Source organism: Choloepus didactylus, chromosome X (genome assembly GCF_015220235.1).
Source record: "Choloepus didactylus isolate mChoDid1 chromosome X, mChoDid1.pri, whole genome shotgun sequence".
Taxonomy (NCBI): Eukaryota; Metazoa; Chordata; class Mammalia; order Pilosa; family Megalonychidae; genus Choloepus; species Choloepus didactylus.
Window position 1 is genome coordinate 191,373,901 of NC_051334.1, and position 17,711 is coordinate 191,391,611.

Genomic DNA, 17,711 nt, shown 5'->3' on the forward strand with positions numbered 1-17,711 from the left:
AAGACCTTTTGATGAAGTTACTTCAGTTAAGGTGTTGCCCACCTCAGTCAGGATGAGTCTTAATCCTATTACTAGAGTCCTTTATAAAAGACGAAATTGAGACAGAGAGTGAGAGAGAGCCACAGGGAGCAGCCGGCAGCTGAACATGAATGGAACCTGGAAGAGAAGGGAGAGACCAGGAGACACCGCCATGTGCATGGCCACGTGACAAGCTACGGACCAAGGATCACCAGCAGTCAGCCCCAGAACACCACAGTCTATGGGGAGAAAGCATCACTTTGATGATGCCTTGATTTGGACATTTTCCTAACCTCAAAACCATGAGCAAATAAATTCCCATTGCTTAACCTTACCCATTTCATGGTATTTGCTTGAGCAGCCAAAGAAACTAAAACATACACCAATGTTCATAGCAGCATTAGTCACAATTGCCAAAAGGTGGAAGCAGCCTAAGTGCCCATCAACAGATGAATGGAGAAACAGAATGTGGTATGGCCATACGATGGAAGGTTCAGTCATGAAACAGGAATGAAGTTCTAATCCATGCTACAACATGGATGAACTTGGAAAACATTATCCTAAGTGAAATAAGTCAGATACAAAAGGACAAACAGTGTATGGTTCCCCTTATATCTAGAATAAACAAATCCATAGTGATAGAAAATTGATTATAGTTTACCAGTGGTTGGGGGACAGGGAAATGGGGAGTTCTTGTTTAATAGGTACAGAGTTTCTTTTGGGGATGATGAAAATGTTCTGGAAATAGATAGTGGTGGTGATTCTACAACATTGTGAATATACTCAATGCCACTGAATTGTAAACTTGATTAAAATGGCAAATTTTATTTTTTGTATATGTGTTAACATAAAATTTAAACAAATCATTTCCTGATATTGTGCAGCATTAAGCACTGTACTAGTTACCTATTGCTCCCATAAAAACGTACCACAAACTTAGCAGCTTAAAACAACACTGATTCATTGTCTCACAGTTTCTGTAGCTCAGAAGCCAATGGCATGGCTGGATCTCCTGCTTAAGGTTTCACCAGGCTGAAATCAAGGTGTTTGTAGGCCTGTGTTGCTTTCTGGAGTCCTTGGGGGAAGAATCCGCTTCTAAGCCCATTCACATTGTTGGATGAATTTAGTTCCTTGTAGGGCTGTAGGACTTAGGTCTCTGTTTCCTTGCTGGCTCTCAGCCGGGGGCAGCTCTCAGCTCCCAGAGGCAGCCCACGTTCCTTCTCATGCTTTCCATATGGCCCCCTCTAGTAGTGTTGAGTCATTGCTTCAAATCTCTTTGGCTTCCCCTTTGCAGAATCTCTTCTGCTTCTAGCCAGAGGAAGGTTTCTGCTTTGAAGGACTCATGAGATTAGACTGGGCCCACCTGGATGGTTCAAGATGTCAAGGTCCATAACCTTAACCCCATCTGCAAAGTCTCCCTTTGTCACATAATGTAACATAATCACAGGTTCCAAGGAGTAGGGTGTGGACATCTTGAGGGGACCCAACTGCCTACCACAGGCCTTAGGGCCAAAGGTCCTTTTTTGAGGTTGAAATTCTCATTGACTTCAAATAAGTACAACTAAGTGAGTGGAACTATTAATATTGGCAGCTTCATGAGCTGAATTAGAAAATGCCACAGATTGCTTAACTTTGCCTTCAGATTTCTCCGGAAGGTTCTCAGCCAAAGGTTCAATTAGTGGCAGGGCTGAAAGGTGGGGGGAAGGGGGTAGCCACCCATTATGTCCACCACCCACCTGTCTTTGATAACGAAATGAACATGTTCTCAGTCTCATGTCACGCGCTCCACAAATGCAGCAGCTCCTTCACACACAAACTGCTGCCCAGAGACCCTGTGCTTCCAAAGCTCCAGTCACGTCACTTGCCTCAACCTGTCAAGCAGGTTTTGGAGACATACCTACTTTCTGCCTCTCTCAGTAAACACTTCCATAAATTCCCCCAAGATAGAGCCCCTTAGGACAGCCACATTTAAGCAGGGGGCTGAGGAAGAGCTCCGCAAAGGAGGCAGAAGAGTCAGAAGCAGGAGGAGACTCATAGAAGCCAAAGGAAGAGAGAATGTCATCCTCGAATGAATTTTGGCCTTGGGTGACTGAGTGGAAGGTGGTGCCAGTCCCTGAGGAGGAAGGAGCATGGAGGGTGCCCATGGGTGGTTCTGGAGACGGGTGTGGCCCTCAGTAGAAAGACCAGGCTGCAGATTTCCATCTAACGGGGTGCACACCTGAGAGCCAGGCCTGGCTACATAACTCGCAGGGCCCAGTGCCAAATGCAAGTACAGTGTACCTTGTTCAAAAATGATTAAGCATTTCAAGATGGTGATAGCACAACAGTGATCCAAGCCACACCCTGACGAGAATGTTTGAGATAGCCTAGGAGAAACCTGCTGAGACCTGTAGTAAGGTGGGGTGGAAAAGTGATCCCTGGACTTGGCAATGAGTTGGTGGCGGTTGATGGATTGGAGCCGTTTCTGTAGACAGGTGGAGCTGAAAGCCAAGCTTAACAAATGAACGGGAGGGGAAGAATGGAAGACACTGAGCTCAGACCAGTTAGCCCCACACTTTTGAATTGCAGGGACCAATAAAATGAAGAAAAAAATTTTTTTTTCATTTTCCTTGTTGGCTTCAAACAACAGAACTTGATTCTCTTGCAGTTCTGGAGGCTAGAAGTTCAAAATCAAGGCGTCGACCCAGCCAGGCTCCCTCTGACACCTGCAGGGGAGACTCCTCCCTGGCTTCTTTTGGGTGTCCCTGGCTTGCCACTGCGGTTAGACCTCAGGCGGCGGTGCTTTCCAGCCCGAGGGTGGCCTGGGGGGGCAGGAGCACCAGGCAGCGGTGCTGGGCTGCTTTTGCAAGGCCTTCAGCCAAGGGGTTTTAACAGTTGGCTTTGAGTTTTATGAATGTCTTGATGTTACAGATACCCATGTTCAATGTAAGTTAAAATAGCAGATGTTGTGTATGGATCATCTGCTTCTCTTCCCAACTCTCCGATAGCATGGATAAATGACTTGGTGTAATTAGGGGCTTAAAACTGAGGGACAGTCAACATCAGAGTGTGGTGAACAGAGGAGTGGAGATATGTTTATTTAGGGACAAGAAAGATATGCTAAAGCTCTTTACCTGGCAGGATCAGGAGCCCTCTGGAAAGGCAGCAGAGAGTGGTACACTGGGGCATAGACTCCAAGCCAGAAGGGCGAAGTTCAGCAAGGGCTCCACTACCTCGTATCTGAGTAACCTTGGGCAAATGACTTCTCTGTGCCTCAGTTTCCTCCTCTGTACCAGGGGACAATAATAATCATACAATTACTTGTAAGATGGTTGTGACAACTTAAATGAATTTTAGTATGTGTAAAGCACATATTAAACAGTGCCTGGCACATGATGAGCACGATGCAAATGTCAGCTATTATTATTTAATGCCAAGTATGAAAACTGGCTCATGGCTTGCCAGAATGGGAGTATGTAGTTTCCATATTGCCGTGGACAATGTTGAGCCCTGAGCAGATTCACTAGATGGGCTTTATCCTTTAATAAATCACACACCCTCAAATCTCTGTCCCAGGCTCTGCTTCTAGGGAACCTGACCTAAGACAAATATTCACGTGTTAGGGAGGACGACAGTGGATCGTAGGGTTGCAATGGATCTTGGAAAGCACCTGGCTCAAATGCTCAATTTTGCCACAATGAGGAAAAGTAATACCCATTCATACACCAGGACTAAAAGCTACATCTCAGCTCTGTGCTTGCTGCTCTTTCTACTAACCCAAGGTACCTCCTCTTGAAACAAGGGCTAGAAGATGTGAATATAAATGTAAAAATGTGACTCTCCAAGAAAGTTCTAATTTCAGGAAGTACAACTGCAACAAAAATTCAAATTACATGATCTCTTTGTATGTCTTGCCATTGCCCTAATATTATTATTTTACAGGTTGTCACTGTGGTATTTTTTATTTTTAATAAAAAGAGGTATAAATTTATACATTCATTTAACTAAACATTATTGAGTGCTTAACAATACCTGGTATTAGACCTCGTTGGCTATATATAGATTACCTGCCTTCAACTGGGCGGAAATGTACTCATCAGTTCCCTTCGATTGTGACAGTTCCTTTGCTTTTCTTTATTTTTTACCCTCTATGCACCCTTAAACGAGAGTTCAGTTTGGCTTGTTTTTGAATTTAAATAAATTGAATAATATATATATATATATATTCTTTTGTGTCTGACTTCTTTTAATCAACATTATGCTTATGAGACTGCTCTGTGTTGTATGTAGCTGTGGTTTGATCATTTATCCTGGGCATGGAGTTTTCCATTGCAAGACTATGCCAACATTTTTCTGTTCTACTGTAGATGGCTATTTGCATTGTTCCCAGTCTTTTGGCTATTACACACATTGCTGCCATGACTTCTCTTGTACAGGTCTTTAGGCCCATAGAAGTTCTCATTTCTCTGTACCCAAGAGTGGAGATGCGAGACCATAGACTAGGCATCTCTTCGATGCCAATGGTTTTTCAAAGCAGTGTATGAGAGCTCCTGTTGGCCTGCATCCTCACCAGTGCTTGGTATCATCAGACTTTTAAGGGTTGCATATCAATATGTGGGTGTCTGGTAGTATCTATTGTGCTTTGAATGTATATTTCCCTGAAATTGGATGTGACTGGGCTTCCACTTAACTTTCAAGACTCCGTTCTGACAACATTTTCAAGAAGTCCCCCCGACCTCCCCATCCTGGCCCAAAGGCCCTCCATTTGCCTCTATCATAGCAGGTAGCACCCTGCATGGGAACTACTGGTTACCTGGACTGTCTTCCCAGAGATCAGCAGCTCCTTGAAGGACGCCACTGTTTCTATTCGTTTTTGTTTTCCCAAGAGTTGGTCTAGTTCTGAATCAGAGCAGACAGAGTATTTGTTGAAATGACATTAATTAAAAAAACTGCTGTGAATATAGATGCAAAAATCCTCAACAAAATACCAGCAAACTGAAGCCTACAGCACAAGAATTATACACCATAATCAAGTGGGATTTATCCCTGGTATGCAAGGGTGGTTCAACATAAGAAAATCCATTAATGTAATGCACCACGTTAACAGAACCAAGGATAGAAACCACAAGATCATCTCAATCGATGCAGAAAAAGCATTTGACAAAATCCAGCATCCTTTCTTGATAAAAACACTCAGAACACTAGGAGTCTAAGGAAACTTCCTCAACATGATAAAGGGCATATATGAAAAAACCCACAGCTAACATCATACTCAGTGGTGAAACAGTGCAAGTTTTCTCTCTAAGATCAGGAATAAGACAAGGAAGCCCACTGTCACCACTATTATTCAACATTTTGCTAGAAGTTCTAGCCAGAGCAATCTGGCAAGACAAAGAAATAAAAGGCATCCAAATTGGAAAGGAAGAAGTAAAACTTTCCCTATTTGCAGATGACATGATCCTGTATACAGAAAATCCTGAAAAACCCATAGCAAAGCTCCTAGAGCTTAAATGAATTCAGTAAAGTCGTGGGGTACAAAGTCAACACTCAAAAATCAGTAGTATTTCTACACACAAGCAGTGAACAATAGGACCATAATTTGTTTCAGCCATGTAACACTTCTCGGCAAATGGACTAGTATTCATTCTTGGGATTGCATGCTGCAGCCATTTCCTATTTCCCTCGGGAGTTCCCAGCTTTCACTTGGACAACCTCTAATAATGCTCTGTCCTCCAGGCAAAGGGGCATATCCTCTCTAATAGATGCCCCGATTTTAAGAGCTCTCCCTCAGCACAGCAGCTTCTGCCTGATGACAATCGCCACAAGAGGTGTATGAATGACGGACACCAGCAATCTGTTCTATGAGGAAGGCACTGTGGTCAACAAATACTTTTGGAACTTGTGAGTACTATCCCTACCAGAAAAGCAAAAGGGTAAATTTTAAAAGTGCTCTGACTATATTTAGAACAAAACTGTTATATCATTCATGTATCTATACATGTATATATATGATCTCTACAAATACACACACACACACGATTCTGAATTATTTGAAGGGCTGTCCCAGGAAAAGAGGTTATTTTCCTTCATTCAGTAGGAACTGAAGAGAGGCTGACTTGGGTTCAAATACTTTGAATCCTCAGGATTCAGGGCCTGTCAGTGAATCCCTGAAGCGAGGGCATTCTCCTCAGTTGAAAAACAGGAACGATAGAACACCATCCGGAAAGAACTTTGCAAACTATCACAAATCCTCATCGTTTTAAAAAATACAAATAATCTTTTAAGAGTCCTATTCTGATTTTTAAAATGGTCAATTTTAGTTTACTGCTGTAACTAGCTAGCATTCTTAGGAAGCACATAGCAATCTGTAATTGCCAACTGGCAACAAATTTGAAGGATTCTTTAAATTATTACCTCACGAAGCATTGAGTAGGGCTTACTTTAACTAATGTCTTACCCTCCCTTAAAATTAACTGCTGTGTTCTCCACGTAGCCTGAACTTTGTGTATATTCCCCCCAGCACTTGTGCAGAAGCTGCCCTTACTTTAGTACAGCTGAGACTCTTAAAATCTGCATTGTTAATACACTTAAATGACAAATTCTGTTGGGATTCCTGGAGAGCCTAATCAGATTGCTAGTAAGATAGAGTAAAACGCAAATGAAGTCTATCCAAGAGAAGAAAATAAGATGGGCTTCATGCTCATTTAAAACACACACACGCAGTCATATCCCTGAAAATAGAGTGCTAGGTTTTAGTTAATATATTTATTACAGCAGGTCTTTAGTCATTATTGCCATGAAAATTTTTTCATGAAATTTCACAAAGTCTTTTAAGCTATTAGTATTAGCTATTTTTCTTTTCATGGAGTGACAATTTGTTAATTTATGAAATATTTACAGTGTTTACAAAAAGCAAGAGAATGTCTAATAAAGTTTCTTATACTTACAAAATTCATACATTATACTACTATATTTGAGATGTCTTATTTGGTAAACCAATTAAGCTATGACATAAAATAATTTACAAAGATATATTTAATCTCTCTTAAGTCATTGAAAACAAAACCATATTAGCTATAAATAGTTCTTTACAAAGCATTGTAAAACACATTGTTTTTAACTCTAGCCTTAACTTTTACAAATATATTTACTAAATGAGTTAGTTCAGATACCAAATAGAACTCTGCATTTAAAACTTCATTTAATACTAAAAACAAAACAAAATAAAATAAAAACAAAACACCTGAAAAAGCAAACTGCCCAGTACTTCAAGTAAAAATTTGTAGAACCAGTTTTTTTTTTTCTTTTGCACACTTGGGGAAAGGGGTGCCCAACACCATTTCAATTGAAATACATTAAACATAATACTTCAAAGAATACGCTCAACAAATGTACATCTGGGGCATTTACTCCAAAGAATGACGCTCTAGCAACAGCTCACACATCCAAGATGGTTAAGGCTACTTTGGTAGATAAGCTGGTTTGACTAGAGCAACGTTTGCGAAAACTTTCATGCATAATGTGCCATCTGTCGCCAGTGCCATCGAAGGGGTGTGCCACAACTTGCCAATGACTGAATTTTGGGCAAGCTCACCAAAGAATTAGAAAATAGAACTGACGAAGTTTAAAAAAATCAAATCATAGTTAACTGGGCCCCATCAATTTTTTTAATATAAAAATATGCTTCTCTTGAAGGTTCGGGGGAAACACTGTGTACTCCAAAATTTCAAAACAACGCAAAACCCACCTACACAGCTATCTCTCCTTTATTAAATCACCACATATGATGGTATGAAATTTGGCAATTATTTCAACACATTGCTTTTGCATAATGCTTAGGAAGCTGAGCTCAATTTGGCTTGGCAGTAACGTATCTTTCACATTTGTATTCATTTTAGGTAGTTCAAAGCAACAATTATAAACAGCTTGGGGAAAATCCACTTCACAAATGTCTTTCCCTTTTAATTTAAAATACTGTTTCAATTAAACCCACAACATGCATACTGTAGGCATAGTACTTCTAAAAAGGCAAATTAAGTTTTATGCTTTTTAATGGTGTCAGGATTTTCCAAAACATCGTCTTGGCTTTCTTCTGATTGCTGTGTGGACACTGTATTTTTCTCGCAATATGTATTATAGAAGGCACATATTCAAGAGTTTAAGATTATGTTAGTTCAAGTTCTACATGGAGACAAATGTTTTAATCTACTTTGTACAGGAGCACAAAATGAAAGTCAAATATTTCCTTTATTCAGAGATCTAACTCAGCGTGAGGGTTTCCTCTCAGAAGTGAGTCTGCACATGGGGCATCATTTGGGAAGGACTTGAAGGTGAGGTCGGGGGATCAGAAATCTTGGCGGAGTTGGCGATCTGCAATTCCTCTAGCCGCTTGATATATTCGTCACGCAAAGCTAAGAGCTCCATGTAGCGCTGCTCCACTGGATTCGGCTGCTAGAGAGAAACAGAAGCTGTGAGTTCCCACTGCAAGAACTCACCCGCTCTACACATCTACTGCTGCTTCTTCCTTATGCATAAACCTTTTTATTGAGGTTTAACACACACACATAATGTCTTTGCAGTGTGGCATCATTTACCCATACAGAAAAGCATAAGAAGTAATAAAACCAACACCCAGGCATGCACTGCCAAGAAGTAACGAGTGTCCATATTTTGTCACACATGTCACTCTCCCAAATTTGGCATGTAGCCTTCCCCTGTGGATTTGTGACACATTTCCTATAAGGGAGTGTGCGGAAACAAAACACAGTATTGTTTTATGTGTTGTTAAAGTTTACAGTGACGCTATCATTCTGTATTTAACAATCTGCACTTCTGACCTGGCATTTTTCGAATTCTATCCTGTTGAGTTCCACTGAATGAATGAACCATAATTTATTCATCCATTTCCACACTGATGGATATGTGGCTATTTCCAGTGCCCTCACGATTACACACAACACTGTGCTGACATCCTTGTACACATATCTCCCCAGGCATGTGTGTGGGTGTTTCTCTCAGGAATTTTCCTAGGAGTGTTGCTGGGAGAGTAGAGTATGGGCCTCTTCAACTTTCCTGGATGTCACCCAATTGCTCCTCGAGGCAGTTATGTCACATCATGCTCCCACTAGTGATGTCTGGAAGCTTCCATTGCCCCATGGCTTCATCAGCACTTGGAATTCTAAGACTGAAGTTTTGATTTGCCAATTTGATGACTATAACCTGGTATCTACGATCGTTTTGATTTTCACTGTTCTGATGGGCCATCTTTTCAAATGCTTCCTGCCCACATTACTACATGGCTGAGAGCAGTGGCTCTGATGCCCACCAGCCTGGGTGTGAATCCTGGGTCTGCTTAGCAGCTCAGTGACCTTGGCCAAGGCACTTCACCTTCTGGGTGCCTCCGTTTCCCTAGCTGTGAAATGGGAATAAAACAGCATGTATCTGTAGGGCTGAAGCAGAGCGTTGGTCAGATCAGAGCGGTAAGGAGTGGCGTCATGGAAGGCCTCAGAGGCCATTGGAAGGACTTGGGCTTTGGTGCAGCGTCAGGGGAGCAGGCTTCCGGAGAGCTCCGAGTGCACGAGGGGTATGATCTGATGTCTGTTTTATAAGGGAGTCCAGCTGGAAGGCTACAGAAGCTCCAGGAGGGTGGTGGCCGGGGAGGGCAGGTGGGCAGGGGTGTTCAGAGCCAGGAACTCAACTGGGGATACGGCAGGAGGAGCAGGTTTGGGGGGACTATCAGGAGTTCGGTTTGATTTGCTGGCCTCTTACTGTACCAAGTTTCCACCTCTATGTGGGTCTGTTTCTAGACTCTTATTTCAAAAATAAGTCTTGGTATATAGTAGAGTAAGTTATTCCTTGATATTTTCCTCCAAAACTGTGTTGGCGATTTTTAAAACCTCCCTTTTTCACTGGACTTTTAGAATCAGTTGTTGATGTCCTGGCAAAGAGCACTTAGATAAGGAAAAAGAAGAGATAAAATGAGCATGCTTGCAGATGATGGGAGTGTATGATGAGAAAACTCGGGAGGGTAAATAGAAGTAAAAAGATAATTCAGTCAAAAGTAACTGGGTACAAAATATAAAGAAGTTATCAGACTAGAGATAAACAAAAACTATTCAGAGGATATAACAGAAGAAAAGGGCCCATTTGTGATAGCCTAAAGAAGGCAAAATAATGAGAAATAAAATTTAAAGTCAGTGACTTTAAATATGATACCTCAGTTTCTCACTTGGGAATAGAATTATGAAGCCAAGCACGTGCCAGCTCAGCCTGATAGAAGGCAAATCAGCTAACTAGCAAGTATTGGAGGCTTCAAATGATGGTTCATCTGCATATTTCTTACAATTTTTCAAGGAGAATCGACATACAGCACACAGGTCAGCCTGTTCATATCTGATGGACCTTGTCCTCATCCTTTAGTTACTACTCTGCTAAATTTGGATCTGTCCGCCGTAAACCTGGTTGAGCTTTGTGGAGTGGAGTGGTTCTTGCCTCGGTTCCTGTTCTGCTTCATGATGCGACCCATTTATACTTGTTCTTTGGGCATGAATAATTTCCTCATATTGAACAAAAGTGCCAAATCTTCTTGTTGATCACTCATCAAATGTCAGCCGAAAATTTTCATTTGCCACCCTTCTCAGAGTGGGGAGGGGCCGTTGAAACTTTTGTCTCGTTCCACATCCATGTGGGCCACAATTTAACTTTCTAGGGATACATTATATAATAAGAAAAGTCTAATGTGGTTTGATTTTAATCTATCTCTGCATGAAATAACGTTCTCCACCAGGAAATCTTTTCAATCTAATGTCCTCAGTTCACACTTCTGTTTTAGTATTTGTCCCCTGCATGATGATCACTGGCTTACATTTCTGGGCTCCCCTACCAGTCTGGGAACTCCCTGTGGGTGGACAATGCCTCTTTTTAATCTCTGGGTCCCCCCAGCACTCAATGCATGGAACACCCCACATTTGGGAGATAAAAGTGCACAGTGCTGAGACACATAAATATGTGTGTTGGAAGATCTGCCCAGAAAGTCAATTTCAACAGATCCTAATAGACACCCATTCCTGACTCAGAGTAAAAAAAAAACAATCAGGGAAGGAGCTTTCCTATCCAACCATTATAACAGTTACTACTATTACCTTTATATATTTAGAAATGAATTGCTCCAAATTCCTTAACTTTCAAGAATTTTTCTTCAAGTACAAATGGGTGAGGGAGGGGAAATTACAGAACCTTAAAGAAATTGTTGACACTTTCTAATTGCCACGGGCAAAATAATAGCCATAATAAATACAGAAAAAGGCTTATTTATGCTCATCTATAAAATATTTTTTAATTAGGAAAGAAACGTGTTTTCTGTCAGAGCAGTTGGAACCCTGGAAAAATTCTCCTTTACTCTTTACTTGATATTTCAAACACTACAATTACTGCTAAATAAATCCCCTCAATGTGCTGCTTCTCAAACTCCGAACTAAACGAGGGAATGTTCTCCAGCCCTGGAACCTCTCACTTGCCAAACGAATACTACATTTTGACCATCACTAAATTACAAAAGCCTCTCACGCAAGCGACAGAGACATTGAAATGGGAGTGCCCGCTTGAAACTGGCATTTCCCCAGGGAGAAGAGTCTGCTGACTGGTGTCTGGCCAGGGGACCGCTGGAACTGGACTCTTTCTACTGGGATTAGAGGACACACTTATGCAAGACCAGACTGGGAGAACAGGGAAGCGACCATCCGAACCTCCAAGAAAGATGCAGACCTTTGCAAATCTGCAGACCACAAATGCTGGATACTTACAATGCTGAGAACTAATGGCCAAATGGAGACAGTTCCACGCCTTTCCAAACAGGCTGTTTTTGGATGGGGTGGGGGTGGGAGGATGGAAAGCCCAAGTGTGTCTCTTTAATAAAATGTGGAGCCTTTTGCCTCAAAATCACTCCTTTCATTTTCAATTGACAAATGGCCACATGAATTTCCTATCCACTGACAGATCAATTATCTTCATTTACTAAGTAAAGATTCTCAGTAAGAACTCTGATATGAGCTGACCTAGTGCAGACACCTGACCCAGAAAAGGGGAAAATCTATTTTCCTACCCCGAAAGGATCTTCTAAATATGATCAATGTAAAGATTTTTCCCAATGCTGTACATGGGATGTGTAACAGCTTCAAGTAATTAAAGGAAATCCTTGGCTAGCAAAACTCAGAAATTTTCCAGAGCTTTACATCAGCCTATATTTTAATTTAAAAAATTATATTATTCAGGTTCATAGTGGAATTCAAGTTAAACATCAATCAAAACAAATGGTTTGGTAATTAAAAACAAATTCACACGTGTTTTTTAGTTACATATTTTCCCCTCCTCTTAAAAACCACTCCCAATAGCATTGTCTCAGCCCGGAAGTGATAGATTGGTCAACATCATGGTTTTTTAACAGTGCCATTTCACTTACTTGCTGCTTGATTCTGGGGTTCCATCTAATGTAGTAATTGACCCAAAGTTCCAAGTGACGCATACTGGCAACTGGATATAAAACTCGATTGATTTCTTTAGTATAGAAGGGATTTTTATATTTTTCTTTATTACTGTTTATCAGGGACCATAAAGAAACAGTTCTTTCTGTAACTTTCTACAGAGAAAGAGAAAATGGTAAGTGGTAAGTCAAAACACACACGAATCCACAAGCTATTCTGCATCATGTTGAACTATGTCACTCTCTGCCATGTCACACAGATTTACCTCACACCCATAGTAGTAGCTCACCTGCTTCGTGGGCCAGTGAGTGCTTGGAGGCCATCCACTGACACCTGCATAGATAATGCCCTAGTTTGAGAGCCATTATTTCTACCCAAAGAGTGAGGCACAAGTTGCAGTGACATTAAATGCATGTCACTGACCCAAGAAGCCTCTTCCAGGATAGGTAAAACATTTATGAACAGAGGGGCGCTAGGCTTGTTTTTTTTTTTTTTTTTACAGTTTCTAATTTTTTTTGATAAAATATGGTTCAAATCAACAAATTATTAATTCAACTGTTGTGAAAAAGCTCCTAATGGGAAATATATGGATCTTTGAAATAAGACATTAAAGTAGTAACTAGAATTGAAGTGGAAGAGCAGAGCCAGTGTAGTGGCAGCAAGAGAAGGCCAGAGGGCTGGGCCCCCCTCCCAAGTTCGGACAGACCCTGGCTTAGATCAGACAGTAAGCCTGCGTCCCTCCTTTCATCCCTATAGCGATCAATCTATTTTCCGGCCTGGAGACCCTCTCATACCTACAGCTGGGTACAATTGCCCCTACTACCTGTCAGAACAGACTCCCCCTCCCCCCAGTTTCTTTCCCTTAAGCTTTTTCTTTTTTACTTTTTATTGTATTAAAATATATAAAACTCAAAATTTTCCATTTTAGCCACTTACAAGTGTACAATTTAGTAGTGGTAATTACATTTACAATGTTGTCCTACCACCGCCGATATCCATCACCCCAACTTTTCTGTCACCTCAAACAGAAACTCTGCACACATTTAGCCCCCCTGGTCCCTGGTAACCTGTAATCTGCCATCTGTCTCTTTGAATTTGCTTATTCTAGGTATTTCACATAAACAAGATCATATCATATTTGTTTTTGTGTCTGCTTATTTCACTCAACATGATGATGTCTTTAAGGCTCATCCATGTTGTAGCATGTATCAGAACGTCATTCCTTTTTATGGATGAATAATATTCCATTGAATGGATAGACCACATTTTGTTTCTCCATTCATCTGTTGATGAACACTTGGGTTGCTTCCACCTTTTGGCTATTGTGTATAATCCTGCTCTGAACATTGGTGTACAAATATTTGTTCAAGTCCCTGCTTTCAATTCTTTTAGGTATACACCAAGAAGTGGGATTGCCAGGTCATATGGTAATTCCATTTTCAGCTTTTTGAGGAACTGCCAAACTTATTTTCACAGTTGCTGCACCATTTTACAATGCCTCCAGCAATGTATAAGGGCTCCTATTTCTCTGCATCCTTACCAACATTTATTATTTTCTGTGGTCTATTCTGGAGAATGATCCATATGCACTTGAGAAGAATGTTTATTCTGCTCTTGTTGGGTGGAGTTTTCTGTGTGTTTGTTAGGTCTAATTCATTTATAGTATTGTCAAGCCCTCTGTTTCCTTATTGATCTTCTACCTAAATGTATTCATTACTGAAAGTGGTGGACTGAAGTCTCCAACTATTATTGTAGGACTGTGCTCTAAGTTCAATTTTGTCAATTTTGCCTTGTGCATTTCAGGGTTCTGTAATTAGGTGCCTATATGCTTATAATTGTTATTTCTTCTATAGCATCCTTGCCTCTTGCTATAGCTTTTGACTTAAAATCTATTTGATCTGACATTAGTGCAGCCATCCCTGCTCTCATATGGTTCTATTTGCCAGGAATATCTTCTTCCATCCTTTCACTGATCCTTTGTATGTAACGAGTATCTTCTCTTGCTGCTTTCAGAATTCTCTCTTTATCTTTGACATTAGACATTTTTTACAATTATGTTTTGGAGTAGGTCTATTTGGATCGATCCTGTTTGGAGTTCATTGGGCCTTTTGGATGTGTCTATTCATGTCTTTTGTCAATTTGAGGAAGATTTTGGCCATTATTTTTTCATAGACTGTTTCTGCTGCTTTCTCTTTCTCTTTCTCTTCCTCCTTCTGGGACTCCCATAATACATATGTTGGTGTGCTCCATGTTGTCCCATAAGTCCCTTGGGCTCTGCTCACCTTTGTTCATTCTTTTTCCTATCTGCTCTTCAGATTGAATGGTTTCAATCATCTCATCTGTTAGTTCATTGAATCCTTCTTCTGCCTGTTCAAATTGGCTGTTGAACACCTCTAGTGTAGTTTTAATCTCTGTTATTGAGTTTTTCATCCCCCAAAGTTCTGTTTGGTTACTTTTTAAAATTTCTAATTCCTCCTTTGGTTCATGCACCACCTTCCTGATTTCCTTTAGTTCTATGTCCATGTTTTCCTTTAGTTCATTGAACTGATTTAGGAGAGTTGACAACATCTTTGATTAGTTGTTCTAATGTCTGTGCTTCCTCTGTTGTTTTATTTTGCTCCTTTGAATGGGCCATCTCTTCCTCCTTCTTTGTATGTCTTGTGATCTTTTGTTGAAGTCTGGGCATTAGATTACTTGATGTGCTAACTCAGGAAGTCAGATTCCCCCTCCTAAGATTTTAGTGTAGATTCACTGTGTTGGGGCTCTTCTTCAATGCTTAGCCGAGTTTATACTGAATCTCTAGAACAGCCTGTATTAACAGTTCACTTCTTCTTAGGTCTGTCTGAGCCTGTGTCTTGCCCTGGGCATGTGTGGTAACTTTCAAAAACTCCCCAGTATGTGTGACTGTTTCTTTTCCAAGAAAGTTCACCTCCCCAGTTTTTTCTTCCAGGGCCCTGGACTGTGCAGTTTCTATTTCAGTTTTTCCTCCCTGTCAGCTGCATGCAGCTCAGCTCCACTCCCGCACTCTGGTCTGCCTTTTCATTCCAGCTTTCAGCCCCAGGTCCGTACAGTGGTTCTGCAGCTCAAGTCCCCCTTTCTTTACCACTTTTCTGCCCCTAGTAACTTCTGGCGTAGGGACCCAGACCCACATCCTGAGTCTGTCTTCCCTGGAGCCAGTTGGGGTCGACAGACAAAGAATCCAATATTTTCATTTAGGTGCACCAGTAATCAGGCCCCAGGGACTGAGACCAGGTATTGCACGTGGGCCCTAAACTGCCACTGTGTGTGTGTGTGGGGGGGGGGGGCACCCAGCTGCTGCTGTGGGTAGACTGGGCTTCAAGGACCCACACTTGAATGTGCCTGGGCCACCCAGTCATTGCTTTGAGTCACACAAACTGCCACGTGGATCCAAGTACAGGCGAGGAGCCCAGACCAATAAATTTGTCCCACTGATCTCCTGTCATTTGTAGGTGTTTTCTTTTCTCTAATTCAGCATTAGTTGAGTTGTTTTCTAGTCTCGATAGTCTTCCAGAGTTTTGAGAAAATTGTTTCTACCCTTTAGTTGTGTGTTTCTAAGTGGGGGATATACACCAAAACATCTTACTCCTCCATCCTTATGACCCACTATGCTCTTTTTTTATGGTAATTTTTTTAATTGAGACTGTTCAGATACCATACAATTATCCAAAGATCCAAAGTGTACAATCAGTTGCCCCTGGTACCATCATACAGCTGTATATCCATCACCACAATTAGTTTTTTTCAATTTTTAGAACATTTTCATTACTCCAGAAAAGAAATAAAGACAAAGAAAGGAAACTCAAATCCTCCCATACCCCTAACCATCCCCCCTCCATTGTTGACTCATGTATTGGTATAGTACATTTGTTACTGTTGATGAAAGAACGTTGAAATAGTACTAACTGTAGTATATAGTTTGCAATAGGTATATATTTTCTCCCTATATGCCCCTCTATTATTAACTTCTAGTTACAGTGTCATACATTTGTTCCGGTTCATCCCACTATGCTCTTTTAATTCAGTAGATAAAAATTTTTCATCATGAAATCACACCTATTTTTTTTCAATTTTATATTTGTTAGAAGCACAAAATCTTAACTTGTATCTACTTGACAGTAGACATCTAGAAAAAAGTTATTTTAATTAATCATTCAGATGTTTAAATATATATCAGGCCAATGATATATAGTTTATCCATTTGAAAACATCTGGATAAAGGTGTCCATCATCTCAAAGATATTCACATTTTCACTTTTTTAAACTTTTTATTTGGAAATAATTTTAGATTTACAGTAAAGTTGCAAACATAGTTCCTGTTTTTAATTATACCCTTTACCAAATTTTGACCATAAACTATGGACAAACCAAAGCTTAGGAAATAGAAATACAAGTATTAGAAATTACTGAAGGCATATTCTGAAACTTCCCAATAATGACTGCAATAAGAAAAGATCATTCTGGTATTAAAGCTGGAAATTAAACAGAATGTAGTGACATAAGTAACTCAAGAAATTTCTTCAACACATGTATTTCATTAATGTGAACAATAATAATGAGACATTTTGCCTTGGTTTGAAACTACCTAATACTTCATTCATACCTTCCTGATGATACAATCTTTATTGCCATGTATTTATTTGCATGCTTGTTTTTAAACTATAGTTTAAAAAGTCAAATAGTTTGACAATGTTAAGACAAAAAAAACAGTCCCTCACTTCTCTCCCCAGAAGCAACTGTGTTTGATTCTTTTGATTTGTTTTGTACTTACTTCCATATCTCTACAAAACATGCTTTCATTGCTATTTCTTGGCTTTCACTTGTAGGCCAGAGCTATTAACACTGCCATGAGAATGTATCTCTTTCCTCCTCCGTTCCTGCCATACGTTCCCACACTTTCTATCCTGCCTCATACTCCCAAGGCTTAGCATAACTTTGATTCAATCAATATTTAGCATTTAGATTCCTATGATTAAGCAAATGATATTCACAGCTGAGCCATGTAGTTAATACATGGTAATTTTTCTTCTTTACCTACTCAATTTTTTGTTTCCCCTCAGTTTAACAATTATTATTTTTGTTGGCACTTATTAATCCAACCCCCAATTTTTCCTCTAATGTTAAGCTCTCAAAACCCTTAGGCCCATCGGGCACCCTGTCAGTTTCACCCTCAGAGGAGCTCCGATCTGTACTGGCCACCCCTGCCTCTCTCTGGTG

General features: G+C 40.5%; 1 protein-coding gene across 7 annotated transcripts in view; it reads right to left on the bottom strand.

Annotated features, from left to right (window-relative positions):
- Positions 1–6,620: 6,620 nt before the first annotated feature.
- The window catches only part of MTM1 (myotubularin 1), a 141,141-nt gene continuing 130,050 nt past the window's right edge, over positions 6,621–17,711 (bottom strand). For 6 of the 7 annotated variants that reach the window (XM_037821227.1, XM_037821230.1, XM_037821232.1 and 3 more), the window contains 2 exons: positions 12,455–12,631; positions 6,622–8,448 (listed from right to left, as the gene is read on the bottom strand). In XM_037821227.1, the coding sequence (XP_037677155.1) occupies positions 8,281–8,448; positions 12,455–12,631 (345 nt within the window). In that variant the 3' untranslated portion in view covers positions 6,622–8,280. Of the gene's footprint in view, positions 8,449–12,454; positions 12,632–17,711 lie in introns of all 7 variants that reach the window. The other variant, XM_037821233.1, reaches the window with a different exon arrangement.